This window comes from Myiozetetes cayanensis, unplaced genomic scaffold (genome assembly GCF_022539395.1).
Source record: "Myiozetetes cayanensis isolate MyiCay16 unplaced genomic scaffold, myiCay2020 scf3, whole genome shotgun sequence".
Lineage (NCBI taxonomy): Eukaryota > Metazoa > Chordata > Aves > Passeriformes > Tyrannidae > Myiozetetes > Myiozetetes cayanensis.
The window spans coordinates 35,296,540-35,310,155 of record NW_026087521.1 but is presented as its reverse complement, the minus strand read 5'-3'; the positions used below and the strand labels follow the sequence as shown (position 1 = coordinate 35,310,155).

Here is a 13,616-nt window from a genome sequence, read left to right as displayed (position 1 = left end):
CAAAATGAGAAACTCTGTGAAGCGAAATTATATTGCAATAACCGGCACCGTAGCCTAGCAGTCCAATTTTCTGAATGACCCTTCCTAGGCAGTACCCAGCTCTGGAAGCATTGCCTCTTTCCTCCTGATTCCCTGTTTCGTCTTATAGCTGAAGCTATACTTTCCTATTCAATATTTTTTCAATTTAATTGCATCTGCAACTGTTAAGGAACTTCATTTACCAATGAGGTTAACTTCAACAAATGGTAAATTTTAAGTATAAACAATACATTTTAAGGATACCCAGACAGCTCCAGTAGCACAGCTAGAAACAAAGTAAAAGTAACTGCTGCTCCCCTCTGTAGCACGTTGTTAAAGTCAGGAAAGCAATACCAATTTCTGGGGAGTTTGGCCATACACAGTTTGGCTGTACATGTATAGGAAGGCTTTCCAGCAGCTGCGAAGAAAGTCTGGCCCATTATCAAGCTTTCTCCTTACAGTACATACATAAGGTTGAGGAACAGTGCTTCCCACTGTAAGGGAATTTAAGCCAGATGACTGTCAAGAGTCCCCGACAAATCTTCACTGAGAGCCCAGTCCCATCACACCTCACTAATCCTTCACACAGCTTCCACCAGGGTTTAAGGTGTTGGAGGAAAGTGCTCTTTCTCTTCTCCTCAACCCAGACGTCTACGTGTTTCATCTCATCACTGCTAAGCATGAAAGAACCTCCCCAGTTTCTTGTCATCCATCTCTGCTCATCTTCCATCATCTTCTCAGCCTGGTCACTGCCTAGGATGCACACTGCTGCTTTCCACCAGGACATTACACATTTGATTATATATCAGCAATGATTTTGCTACCTCTCCCACTCACTCTGCCAGCACCCGCTGTCTTCGTTCTTTGATGGAGGCTAAGGGTGGCCACACAGCAGCCATTAGACTGATAAAAGCTTCAGTCCTATGGATGTGTCTACTAGACATGTAGAAGCATGTTAAATTAGGAATGACAGCTCTGAGGTCACACAACGCAATCTGCAATAAACAACTAGCATTTCACACAGTGGGCCAGCTCCAAGTTAGCTATAATATTCTGCTCACTGTTTGTAAAGAAGCTAGTGTTGGGATGAGTTACCAGAAAAAATTCCTCTCCTCATTTAATCTATTATCTCACTTTTGCAAACACATGTGGATTCTGATTTGTATTACATTATCTTTTGGGATTATGTGCTCTCTTTTCTTAGTAAACTCCTTGCCTTAGCATGGTAAATGGATCATTTTAGCAGACCCAACAATCTAAAATTCACATTCACAGGTATGAGCAACATTGAATTGCTGCATGAATAAAGGCACTTTGAGAAACACCATTATCTTAATTGTACTGAACTCTCAAGAGGCATTTCTGACAAAGGTTTGACCTACCGTGCAAATCAACTTGATGTCTACCAAGAACAATGACACAGACTTGCAAAAGCTGGCAAAGCTGGAAAAGGAGAGAACAGGGCCAGGTTAGCCAAATAGGTCAGAGCAGAAGCTTGCTCCTATCAAATGGTGTTAATCTTGAGCAGGATCAGATATATCAGAACACAGAGAGGGCCAGTCCCTCTACATGATGCCTGATTTCTAGATTGTGTCCACACTCTGCATTGAAATTCATAGAGCCAAGACATTACTGCTGGGACTGATTGGTTACAGGGACATGTCTCAGCAACCTTAAAACCTTTGCCATAAATAACAGATCTCTGAATGCAAGCTCATGTCTGAGGAATATATACGTATTTTAAAAATAATGGAAATATACCAGAGTGTTAAGTCTGCTGCATAGTAGAGAAAACCCTGCTACTGTTAAATGAGGGAAAGAGCTTTATAGATGTTTGTTTGTCTTGGTTTATGACCAAAAAAATGACGTTTTCTACATAAATAAGTTAGCTCATATAAGTTATCCATTCTTAAACAGTGATAAGGACAAAGGGGAATCAAGGCAAGATTGGCCTAAAATATATGATAACTTCACCCAGCTCAGTCTTGTCTGCAGAAAGAGACAGTTGTCAGCAGAGTCTTCTTTGCTGGAGGTTGATAGCCTGGATGCCAAATGTGTAACACAACGTGGCTGCAAATAGAGAGTCATGAAAACAGGCACTGGAGAGAGGGAATACTTCATACTGGAAGGCAAGATCGGTGTGTCAGAGATACCTACAGGCAAACTGTCTTGTTTTAGTAATACTTATTGAGTATGACAACTAAAGCCTCAAAATCTAAGGGCTGTGATCATAATGCTGCCAAGGCCAGCAACGGATGTTGACTTTGGTCCGTGCTAATCACATCCAGGCAGATAGCAGCAGCAAATCCTTGGGGGCCACCAACCCCTGTTCCAGCAATGCCACCATGGGGCCAGTCTCCAGACCCCCATGGCTCTGCCCTGCTGTGGAGGTGCCAAGTGCACAGGGCTGTGGCTGTGGCCATTTTTTGGCTTTAGGAAGACACATGCCAACACGCCACATATTTCCCTTCCAGGACACAGAGCAATTTTCAGTTGCTGTTACACCCTCTCCTCCCCTTCCTCTTCAGCACTGGAACCACTGAAGAAAATATAACATGTAGCTGAAACAGCACTAGGACCAAAGCAGATTTTGCTTGTTTAAGTTTTATTCATATGTACTGGTGCAGTATCAGTTTTAGCAATCCAAACAAACACTCCAATGGGTATAATTTTGGTGAATCTTCTTTTGCCAGATCAGTGCAGCTGCCTGTGGCTGTTTCACCTGAAACGGCTGCCAAGGCTGACGAGAAGTGGCTGAGCAAGAGGCAGTAGATGTCTAGTGCTGGTGCACATCTGAGGTGGAGGGAACTGTGCTATGCATTTTCATGGGCTGAGGTCTGGGTTTTGTAATGTGAATGGATGCATCCAGCTCTGGCCGCCAAGGGGCAGAGGTGTCAGATGCTAAAAGCAGCACCTGACCTAAGACATCGACATTAAATGCTGAGACCCAAAAGAGGAATAGGAAAATATCCAGGGATAATGAACCTAAGGGAAAAAGCAGGTTTGAGTGGTATTGTAAGGAGCAGGAAATTGTGTGCAAGGAACAGTAGTGAAAATTAGTGGTCACATAGGCAACAGTCAAATTGCTCCTTTATATAAGCTGGCTGGAGCAAGCTAATTCAAAGAGAATTTCCTTGGCACTAAGGAAACAAAGTTAAGCAGAATCCAAACCATGGAAAATAATGAGGGAAAAGAAAGCTGTAGAAAATGAGGTGGAAACTAGTAAATAAGAAGAAAAAAAGGATAGCTAGACCAGGCAGGACTGGGATTAGTTTCCCCCACTCATGACTGCTATCATGTCAGACTGGCACTGTTCAGCATTTTTATTCTTCCTGATCTTTTGCAAATCTGAGTGCTGAGCTGTTTCTGCTTTATCCTGAGAGCTGTGGTGTCCATCAGTTACTCAGGAAATATTGTTTCTTGGTTGTAAACATATAGATATTGAACCAAACTATGTTATTTGGGACAAAGATCACTGCAAAGTCCCTAAAACCTGGAGGGGGACAACACAGCATGCATTTAGGTCCAAAGTTTCAGTAAAATCCCTTCTTCACACAGTATTGAAGATCATTACATTAACATTTGAGTTAAGACAGAATAGATGCTATTATGACTCAGTAGTAATCATTCCTGTGAACAGCTTTTGCAAATCCCACTCTGTCATTCCCACGGTCAAAAATGCAGTAAAATGCAGACATGAAGACATCTCCTAAAATCCAGAGTGGGCCAGTGCGAGTGGGGATGTCAAGGGACTGAAAGCCGCTCATGCAGAAGGTTTGGTCGTCAATAGACTCCTGGAAGGGAAAGCATGTGTCCTTGCAGCAACCTGCTCCAGGTCAGCTCAGGAAGCAAGGAATAGGGAGCAGGGAGGCTGCAGATACACACCTTGAGGATGTATTGCTCTGCTGTCAGCTTGTACTCGTGGTGTCCGATTGTGAAGCTTATGTGAGGCAGGCTTGACAATCTTCTGCAGTCTACAAGAAACTGTATGCGATGCACTGATTGAGATGGGATCAGTTTGTCTTTGTTTACATATTGCCCTTTGAATTCAAGACTTCTGTAGCAGGTAATGGTGAATTTACTACAGGGAAACAGCATTAGTCTGACTTATAGCCCAACACCACCCTCCGGCTTGCCAGTTCCTGTACTTGGTCAAACCAGCCTAGCAGCCCAGACCCCTGCACCAAAGCCCCTAGGGACCCAGGGCTGATGAAAATCCTTGCAAATCTCAAAGGGAAGGAGGTGAAGGGGAACTCTGATGTCCTCCCTGTACAACTCAGAAAGAAAACTGAGCATGTGATCCCCCCAGCAAGTCTACACTAGCAAGGTCTGCTGAGCAAAAGTCCACCAGCACTCTGGCCTTGACCAGCTGGAGGGAGCTGCCTCCAGCCACGCAGGAAGCACCCTATGGCTGCAGCTCACCACACGTCCTCCCATAACACCATCACGCTAGGGAAAAATAAGCTAGTGAGGAATACAGCACTTTATACTTATACTCTGACTTAGAGTGGGATTTAAAGAGCAGAAGGACTAAATTCTGGCATGGTCATTAATTTCCATAAATAATGCATTCACTTACAGTAACACAGAAGATAATTTCCTGGCCTTTCGAGTTATTTCATGAAATAACTGGTGTGTTAAATGGTCCTGCAGAATACTCCAAGTCTCAGAGGGATCTTTGCTATAAACTAGTGTTTAAAGTCATTGCTTTAGAGGCTTTCTAGAAGGAAGAATCTTCTTTTTGCTGTTTTTCAATCTGCTTTATGAAACCATAACACTAAATCTTGTGTACTCTTACCAGGTGTTATACCATTAAAACAAAATAAACTATGGGATACAGAGGACAAGGGTAGAAAATGCCAGTATAATTGTTTGCAGGATACAAAAAGCAAGACACAATTCTTTTACAAGCTAGTAGATCCAGAAAAAATTAATCTTTGCTGGAAAGAAATGAAAGTTCTCATAAAATCACTGATGGATACACTCACTTTTACTGGGATAAATTTGAGCCAATTTACTCTGCCTGTCTGTGATTGTTAAAAGACCAGTCATAAAAAGTCTTATTTTCAGGACACTTTTTTGCAGAATCTGAGATGCCAGTTGAGGGGTTTTATGTCAGCACTGGAGTATATAAACTTATACTGCAATGACCTGTTCCTTGTTTATACTATGCTAGTGTAAGTACATCGGAAATACATATTTTATCTATATTCATTGGTGTGTACCAATATAAAAACAACTTGCTGTCAAAGCACACTCTTTGGAATGTGTCTGAAAGTTTGAACAAAATCAAAATTAAAGGTTTAGTTGAGAAAGAATCAGGAGTTTCAGGAATCACACATACGTCACTGGAGTCCTCCTATTACCAAGTGAGGTGGATTAAGAGTCCACTTTGTTCTTTGCCCAGTGCACTGGGCAACTGTAATAATTTTCTTCCAAGAGCATTTTTGAGTGAGGTTAAAGACAAACGCAAAGTTAACAGAACCTGTATGTGGCAGTTTTACTTGGGGCACTGGAGCTGTGGCAACGTGCTAGTGATCTGTGGGAGTCAGCCAAGGGCCAGCAATAAGGCACAGTAGAAGTAAGCTGCTCTTTCCCTGGAGGCAGGGACAGGAAGGAGTGGTGGGGAGCATCAGCAGGGGGGATGCAGGAGAGAGCAGCGGGCAAAGAGGAAAACAGCAAGAGGTAAGAGGAATAAGGTTCAGGAGGAAGAATAAGAGACAGCAAGTCTTGTCCTGCACCCTGTGACTCATCTGCCAGGAGCCACTGATGTGAATGACACTGATGTGCATCCCACCCAGGAGCCTGACAATGAGAGGTCCTGTCAGTGAAGCCATTGTTGAGCTGTCATTAAAATACCATTCCCTTTCCATTTGATGCTGACGTGGCTGGCCATCAGCACCAACCCCCTCCTGGTTTGGGAGAGCCAACAGCTATAACTGGAGACATTGAAAATCCTCTGATCTTCCAAAAGAAAATTATCTCTCATGAAGAGTATAGATCGATTCCTCAAACAAATGTACTCACTATTTCCTTACACACCAGTTCTGAGTATGGGAGAAGAGGTGACTGTTTGGGAGGAGGCCTGGGGCAGCAAGGCAGATAGGTCAAAAACAGATTGGCTCTGAGTTCAGTGCTATTCTGGAAACAAGGCTTTTGCTGAGACCTTTCTAACCAGTTATTTTGGTTATTTTCTCACCCTATAAGCTCTTTGCACCAAATATCAGTTTCCCTTCCCATCTGGCTGTTTTCTGTCCGTACAGTTTTTACCTCTCCAGTATTTGATGGACTTGCCCCGATATACTCCTGTAATCGCCTGATTTGTGAAGAGGGTCCAGTGATAAGAGAAGTGCCTGAGTCAACGATGGCTTCGCAGCCATGGGAGCAAAATGCCACCCGGCCCTGGATCTTTATACTGCAAGTGAAAAACAAAGCATCTTTAAGCAAATGGCATATGCGCTGTGACTGAAACATCATATTATTGTTAGCTAAAGTACAAGAGTATAGACTGAAGTTACTCCAAGGTAACAAGTGACAGGACAAGAGGAAATGGCCTCAAGTTGCACCAAGGTAGGTTTAGGTTGGGTATTAGGAAAAACTTCTTCACAGAAAGGGTTGTAAAGCATTGGAACAGGCTGCTCGGGGAAGTGGTAGAGTCACCGCCCCTGAAAGTGTTCAAAAGACACGTGGATATGGCACTTGAGGACATGGTTTAGGGTTGCACGTGGTGGTGCTAGGTTGGCTGCTGGACTTGATCATCTTTGAGGTCTTTTCCAACCTTAATTATTAAAACTAGCTGCCAAGCTTTGCTAAAGACAAGAATGTCTGTGGATCCACTTTTCTCTCTTGGGACTCCTAATCGCTAATCATTTGCTGCATGCTGATGAATTTGTCCTCACCCACAGCTATGTGTTCTCATCAATTTAGGGAGCATGCTAGAGGAAGAACAAAGGAACACTTTGATCAGAGTTAGCAGGAAAGGTGAGAGCAGGACCCAGAGCAGGATTCAGTTTGTGGGTGCCTTAACCTCTTAACAGTTAAAACATACTAACATATCCTCCCAGAAACCAGCCACCCATGTCACAGCAGATTTAGAGAGCTAACAAACCCCAGTCTCATTCTGGTGTATCCCCTCTTTGAAAGGCACAAGGGTAAACCATTGCAGCTGAGTCCTCTGTATCTGCATCACTACGTGTTTCTGTCTCTGCAGGTTTTACCTGAGGAGGCAGATTTCACCAGGTTTTTCATACATACATACATACATACATACATACATACATACATACATACATACATACATACTTGTTCACATGTATTTGCCAGTAGCTTTTCTCGGTGACTGGGACCCAGTGGATTGAACCTTTGTAGAGAGAATGGTCTATCCCCCCCAGAATCAACTCACCACCATTCTCAGTGTCATCTCCTCTGAAAGCAGAAGACAAGGTAACACAGACATGGGAGTGTGCCAGCATGGATGAGATTACGCTTAAAATGCAAAAGACAAATCACATCCCTTTATAAATTCAGATATGGATGGCTGAAAGGGATTATTTCTAAATTATCACTACATGTGTTCCAAACAACCTCTGAGAAGACTTACTGTAGGCTGCCAAGGCAGGCGTCAGGAGCAGCTTGAGACAGTTGCTACTCTCACCTCAGAATAAACACTAGAGAAATCAGTGGAGTTGTGACTAGGTCCAGAGTAGGGAACAACATTTTTCTGGAATGTGGCTACTTGGGTGTAGGACAGTATTTCTCTTCATCTCCACGGGCCAGAAGGAAACCTCTGGCAACAGACATGATGAGTCTGAGCTGGGAGCTTTTCTTTTCTTTATGACCAGTTCAGCAAGAATAAGTCTCCATCCAAAAAGGCATGGTCCACCCCATAACACTTTTTCTTTTTATTCCATATTTTTCAGTGTCAAATTGGAAAAAACAACAACAACAGCAACAACAACAACAACATTGGAAAATATCTCAATTGAGAAAAAACAAAACAAAACAAAAAGAACCAAAAAAATGGGGGAAATTACTTTCTAGAGTTGAAGCTTTATACAGAAGCACAGTTGTTTCTATCAACAATTAAAATAAATTTATTTCTTTTTTGGCAGTGCCGTTTTAAAGACTCACCTTTTCAGATAGAAGGAGAAGACCGGCTCCTCTACCAAGCGCTGGTTCATGATGCTGTCAAACACAGGCAGAGCATTGCCCACTGCTAAGGAGGGGTAGCCTAAGCCCAGCACGCCATCAAAGTGGGCAAGGACAAAAGTTGTTCCTGGCTCAAACACTGACTCGCCAAAGTCCTGTCCCTTGACGGAGATGTTACTTATCTGTTTGGTTAAAAATAAATAAATAAATAAATAAAAACATATGAAACCTTTGAAAGTAATGACACCATCAATCACAAGAAATTAGCCACATTTCAGATCTATGTCAATGGATTCATTCAGTTTATAAAACCTGGAGATCCTTGTGTGACTTGCATCAATACCACAGGTGCCCACTTGACAGGCAGGCTGCACCAATTCCTTAGAATGCCTTACTTGTGAGGCTCCTTGTTCATAAACCCAGAACAGACAAAAACCCAAGAAGACAAGCAGAAATGAAAATAAAATCTTTGGGATTTGTCTTGGTAGCCCAAAGCTGGAGCAGCACCCACACCTCTCAGTACTTGGCTAGGTGGGACCTCACCCTGTCCTTGCCTAAACCAGGCAAGGTTTTCCAGGGCAAGGCCAGTATCTGAACTGTCTGAAAACAGCTGACCTGAAGGCTGACACCCGTTTCAGGTGGATGCTCACCTGCAGCGTGTCTTTGCCAGCAATGCCCAGAAGCTGTCCCGAGCCGTACTGCAAGGAGAAAGCTTCCCCTCCATGCTCGTATGAATCCGACTTGAAGGACTTAAATTTCTGGTGCACCCCTACACAAAACAAATTACATTTTTGGACTGAGGGGAAGCCCCAGCAATGCACCTGCTCCCCAGTGCAGAACCAGATGAGAGTTTTGCTTCTCTTATGAGAAAAGTGTGCATAGAAATACTGCAGGCACCTCAGTTCCCCTGCAGGGCACACCAGTTTTTCTGTACCTGAGAGGTTATTTTACATTTTAAACACAAATTAAAACAAAAATAGGCATTTCCACCAATTCTGGCAGCTCTCCCAGGTCTATTTTAATGCCTTTTACATCAGGCACCCTGTGGTCTGGAAGGACAGCTGGCAGCTGCAGCCAGCACCTGTCCTGGCTGCAGGATGACATGAGGGGCAGAGGCAGAGGAGAAAACCGGGAAGAGGAGAGCAGTCCTAATCGATGCTCCAAATCCTTCCCTTCCAAATCCCTGCTGCGGGCGAGCTCCTTGGGAAAGGAGAAGTGGTCAAAGTATCCAAGACATGAGGAGCATAAGGGAGAATAATGTTCCTTACTGCACGCCTCGCTGATGCAATAAGCGGAAGGGACCCAAAAATTGGAGGAGCCGGTGTCAAACACGACGGTGAACCTCTGTGGGGGCGTGCCGACATTCACCACTCCATAGTACTGCGCCTGGGGGAGGAACAGCCCCGTCAGCTCCCAGCTGCCTCCACTGAGCTATTCCTGGGGAAGAAGCATACTTGGGAGCATCACACAATGCTTTCTCAGGGGGGTCTGTGCAATTTCATTTAAATGTAAATGCACACCACAGGGAAGTTCTGGTTCCACGAGTTGCTTCAGGCAGCAGATTTCACTCCAGCTGAATGCACAACAGTGAGGCATTTTTAAAGCCTTTAAAGCAAATATTCAGTTGGGTTCCCTGTGGAGTCAACAAACCCTCTTGCACCGTTTTCAGAGGTGGCAAGGTCACCCCCAAGACGAAGCTCTCACATGACCATACGGTCTTTCAGGCCGTTCCTTACTGATGTCAGGAAGAAGTCAGTAAGAAATCAGTGTTGCACTGTCAGCACAACCTGCCTCTGCTGGCTTCAGAGCGCTCCGACCAGTGGCACAAACACTGTCATATGTGGCTAGGTTTTTTCCCTTGTAATTAGCAGTCATTAGCAAGTCAAAAAAGTATTGTGTTGCACAAACTGTTCCTAATGTACTGAACAAAGTTGATCCAGCGGATGAAGAAACCACTGCCCATCTCTGGATACCAATTGAGACTGAGATAATCTGTGAACACGTGAATGCTGGAGTGCAGTGCTTATCCACATCCCGTATACAAGTGTTTAAGTGCTCCTATCTGGCCCTGGAAGAGCACTTCAGCATTAAGAGACCTATTTTTAGGAAGAGGCATTTCTGGAATTCAACCACAGATAGGAAAGCAATAGCTATTGCCAACCTTTGTGCAGCAACACAAATATCTGAATATGTACCTTCAAGTGCATACTTCTTAATTAATACACTGAAGTTTCTGACCCCACAGTTTATGACCTGAATGAGATACTCTTGAAAAGGCAAGCAAGCATGCCATTTAAGAGAATATCCAGTTATACAGCAGAATTTTATTCCCTCTTGTATTAAACAGACCTTTATCAATGAATTTGTAACCCAAACAACAACAAACAAACAAACAAACAAACAAAACAAAAAAAAACCAACCAGAAAAACCACAAACACACCGCAATAAAAGCTCCACAAAACTGTTCCTGTTGCTACATGGAGATGCTAGGGAAAGGGGGTTTGCTTCATCATTTGGAGATTTATCCCTCTTTGAAATAAGCTTTGAAGCAGACTGAAATGTTTGTTCTTCACATAGGTATTTCTTTATGGCCCTTAAGTGTCAGAAGTTCTTGCTGAATGAATTTGGCCTTCCCTTCCATTCTGTTCCCTATTCAGATGCAGCCTTCACAACATTTCTGCAACTTAATTTTCCTTTAGATAAGCACAGCAAAAGAACCAAGTAAAACAGGAAACAGAGACTATTCAAATGGACAAAATGCTAAACCCAGGAAAGACACCTTACAAAATGGTTGACCTGATGACTCGCCTGCCTGAGATCCAATGAACCTCATATATTTTCTTTTTAAGTTTAGGTGGTAAATTCAGTCAGGTTAGTATGAGGCCCAGGTCAGTCTCCAGTACTTAATACACACTAAACTCCAGAGATAAAAGCAGAAAAATAAAAAACTCTACTTTAGGTCTGTTATCACTGGCTACACATGATCAAATAAATGAGATTTGGGGGATATTTTTTTTTTATAACACACAAACATCCTAGTTTCTGATACATAGAATACCACTAAATGAAGGAATCAGATTCTGCTACCAAAAACCTAGTATTTTACCAAGACTGATACAGGCAAACCCATTATTTCTTTGGGACCCAACCAAGCTGAACACAGATCTATACAAAAATAAAACTTATCACAGGACTATCCCTGCTAGACTATATCAGCTATCTACCCAGGTCCCAAGCTAACCTAGATCTAGATGCGCTTTATTTTGCAGACTGGCAAACTGATTTTTTATGATCTGATTTATAGCACAGAGCAACGAGACACCTCAAGCCTTATAATTTCATTGAGAGCCTAGATTTGAAATGTGCTGGGAAAAAAATCTGCCTTCAATAGAACAATGAGGTCTAATGGTTGCATTACCAAAACTGTACTTACATTCATGTAATCATACAGCCTTTCTGAAGCAGTTCCTACCGATAAAGCAATATCTGCAGGGAAGCAATGCAGATATCTCTGGGCAAAGACATCAGGGTGGTGATTCCTCCAAAAGTCCTCTAATTCTCCCTTTTCTTTCAGCTGTTTCTTGATAGATTTGAATCGAATCAGGGGGACTCTATGCAAATAAAATAAGCACACAAAAAATAACTGATTCTTCCTTCTAGAACTCCCATATACTCTTTTTTAAAAAAAAATGTTTCTTTTTTGAGAGGTTGAGTAGCAAGAAGCACAGGTCACCCCAGGAAGCCAGCTGAGACATGACGCCAGATGCATTTTCTTACCTTTCCATGGCCAGGATGAGTGGGATGTAAACCACAGCCAACAGTGTCACTCTCATGGTTCCAAGTGGCTCAGAGTCTAATGACTTTTGCTCGGAAGTCCCTTTTTTATGGTGTGTTGTCAGCAGAGGGCCATTCGCCAGGTCAATCAATCACAGGAGGTCAGTGCTTTGGCAGAAAACCGATTAATTTACCCTCAGACTGACTGCTGGATTGTGCAAATAGTGATGTCCAGTGGAACCACTCAGGCACAGATAAGCAGGGCATGGTCTAGACCAAACAGACATTTTCATAACAATCCTTAATGTCTTTTACATGAATATGATACATGGGATGAGCTTGGCTCCTGTTAGCATGGGAAAGAGGAAGTGGTCCAAGGACTTCATGCTTTTCAAGCCTGCTTTAGTGAGAAATCCCTCAGAAGTGTTCAACAGGGAGAAAGAGGGCACATCATATAACCATTTCCCTTTTGCACAGAGACATTTCAGCAGGGTCGAGCAGACAGACATTTGATGGGTTTGTGACAAGTCACTGCCTAACAGCTGATGTTTAATTCCCTATTTTTGGGAGAACTCCAGTCTAAACATAAATGTGACAGCCACCCCAGAAAATGGGTCTTCAAAGTAAAAAATATGACAACCTGAAACATATAGTAATAAGCAGCTAGAAGTTTTGCACACCTTTCAGCAAGACATTTGGAAGGGCTCACTTGGATTTATTTTCCTGAGTGTTTCTTGAGGTTAGTGGCTCCCATCCCTGTCTGAGACTTGGGTTCAAGTCAAGCCTTCAAAAACATAATGGTGTCAAAAAGAGACTCTGATCTGGCAGAGTACAACCCCAAACCTTTTAGCTGCCTGGGAGGAAGCTCAGCACTGAGTCTGCAATTTACTTTTGAGACTTTCTGAATATTTCCTCTGCACAAGAAAGTGTGGTAAGCAACTGCATATTGCAGCCTAGCATATATTAAAGCCAAATTTGAATAATCAGCTGTTTTTGTTCAAAGTACAAAGTATGGTAGGAGGCTAGGAAAAGACCAACAACATTCTTCCCCCTGCAACACAACATTTATTTAAAATAAACTGTTCACCATGTGGAGGTGAACTGGAACTCGGTAATCCTCCCAAAAGAGAGCAGATGTGCTGCAGCACGGAGCAAAGAGTGAACATCAAGGATATGGAGGAGGGAGGAGTCATCATCTACTTTAGCAACAATGTCCCAGTCAAGAAAAAACAGTAGAAAAACCTGAACACATGGTGTTTGTGAGAAAAGACAGGGTCTAAATGCCTGTCATAGACTTTAAAGAAATGCAAAGCAAACCATTATCAGACTATACTAAAGAAATTATTAAAAATTGTTCCTTTTAATCTCTTCCCTTGTTATGTCAGACTGATTGAAAACAGGCATAAGAACCCTAAAATCAGTAAGTTTAGAGCTCTATTCATTAGTCTCCTGGATTTTTAAATGCATGGTTTGCTTTTCCTAATGTGCCTCCAAAATGGCAAGGGCTAAACAAACTCAGCAAAGGTGTCATCACACAGCTGTGTGCAGAGCTTTGGATCTGAAAAAGCACCAGGATCTCTATTATCTTATTTTGTTTCAAAAAATAATACGATCTCAAAAATGCATATTGATTTCTATTTTATTGTGACTTTTTGTTCAATTATCTAGCTCTGAG

General features: G+C 42.7%; 1 protein-coding gene across 1 annotated transcript; it reads right to left on the bottom strand.

The window, feature by feature from the left end:
• Positions 1–3,579: 3,579 nt before the first annotated feature.
• LOC126644887 (cathepsin E-like) lies at positions 3,580–12,015 on the bottom strand. Its single transcript, XM_050324716.1, has 9 exons — positions 11,945–12,015; positions 11,601–11,778; positions 9,435–9,552; positions 8,817–8,935; positions 8,149–8,348; positions 7,321–7,443; positions 6,289–6,433; positions 3,904–4,002; positions 3,580–3,812 (listed from the first exon to the last, which is right to left on the bottom strand). The coding sequence occupies exons 1-9, from the start codon at positions 11,998–12,000 to the stop codon at positions 3,633–3,635; spliced, it is 1,218 nt and encodes a 405-aa protein (XP_050180673.1). The 5' UTR covers positions 12,001–12,015; the 3' UTR covers positions 3,580–3,632.
• Between the last annotated feature and the right edge of the window lie 1,601 nt (positions 12,016–13,616).

What these genes read in the sequence shown, in the direction of transcription:
- LOC126644887 (XM_050324716.1), bottom strand. Translation starts at nt 12,000, where the DNA reads ATGAGAGTGACACTGTTGGCTGTGGTTTACATCCCACTCATCCTGGCC. An exon ending in TTGCATCAGCGAGGCGTGCA is followed by an intron (nt 8,936 to 9,434) that starts GTAAGGAACATT and finishes TGTTTTGTGTAG; the next exon opens with GGGTGCACCAGAAATTTAAG. An exon ending in TTCTCCTTCTATCTGAAAAG is followed by an intron (nt 7,444 to 8,148) that starts GTGAGTCTTTAA and finishes TTCTGCTTTCAG; the next exon opens with AGGAGATGACACTGAGAATG.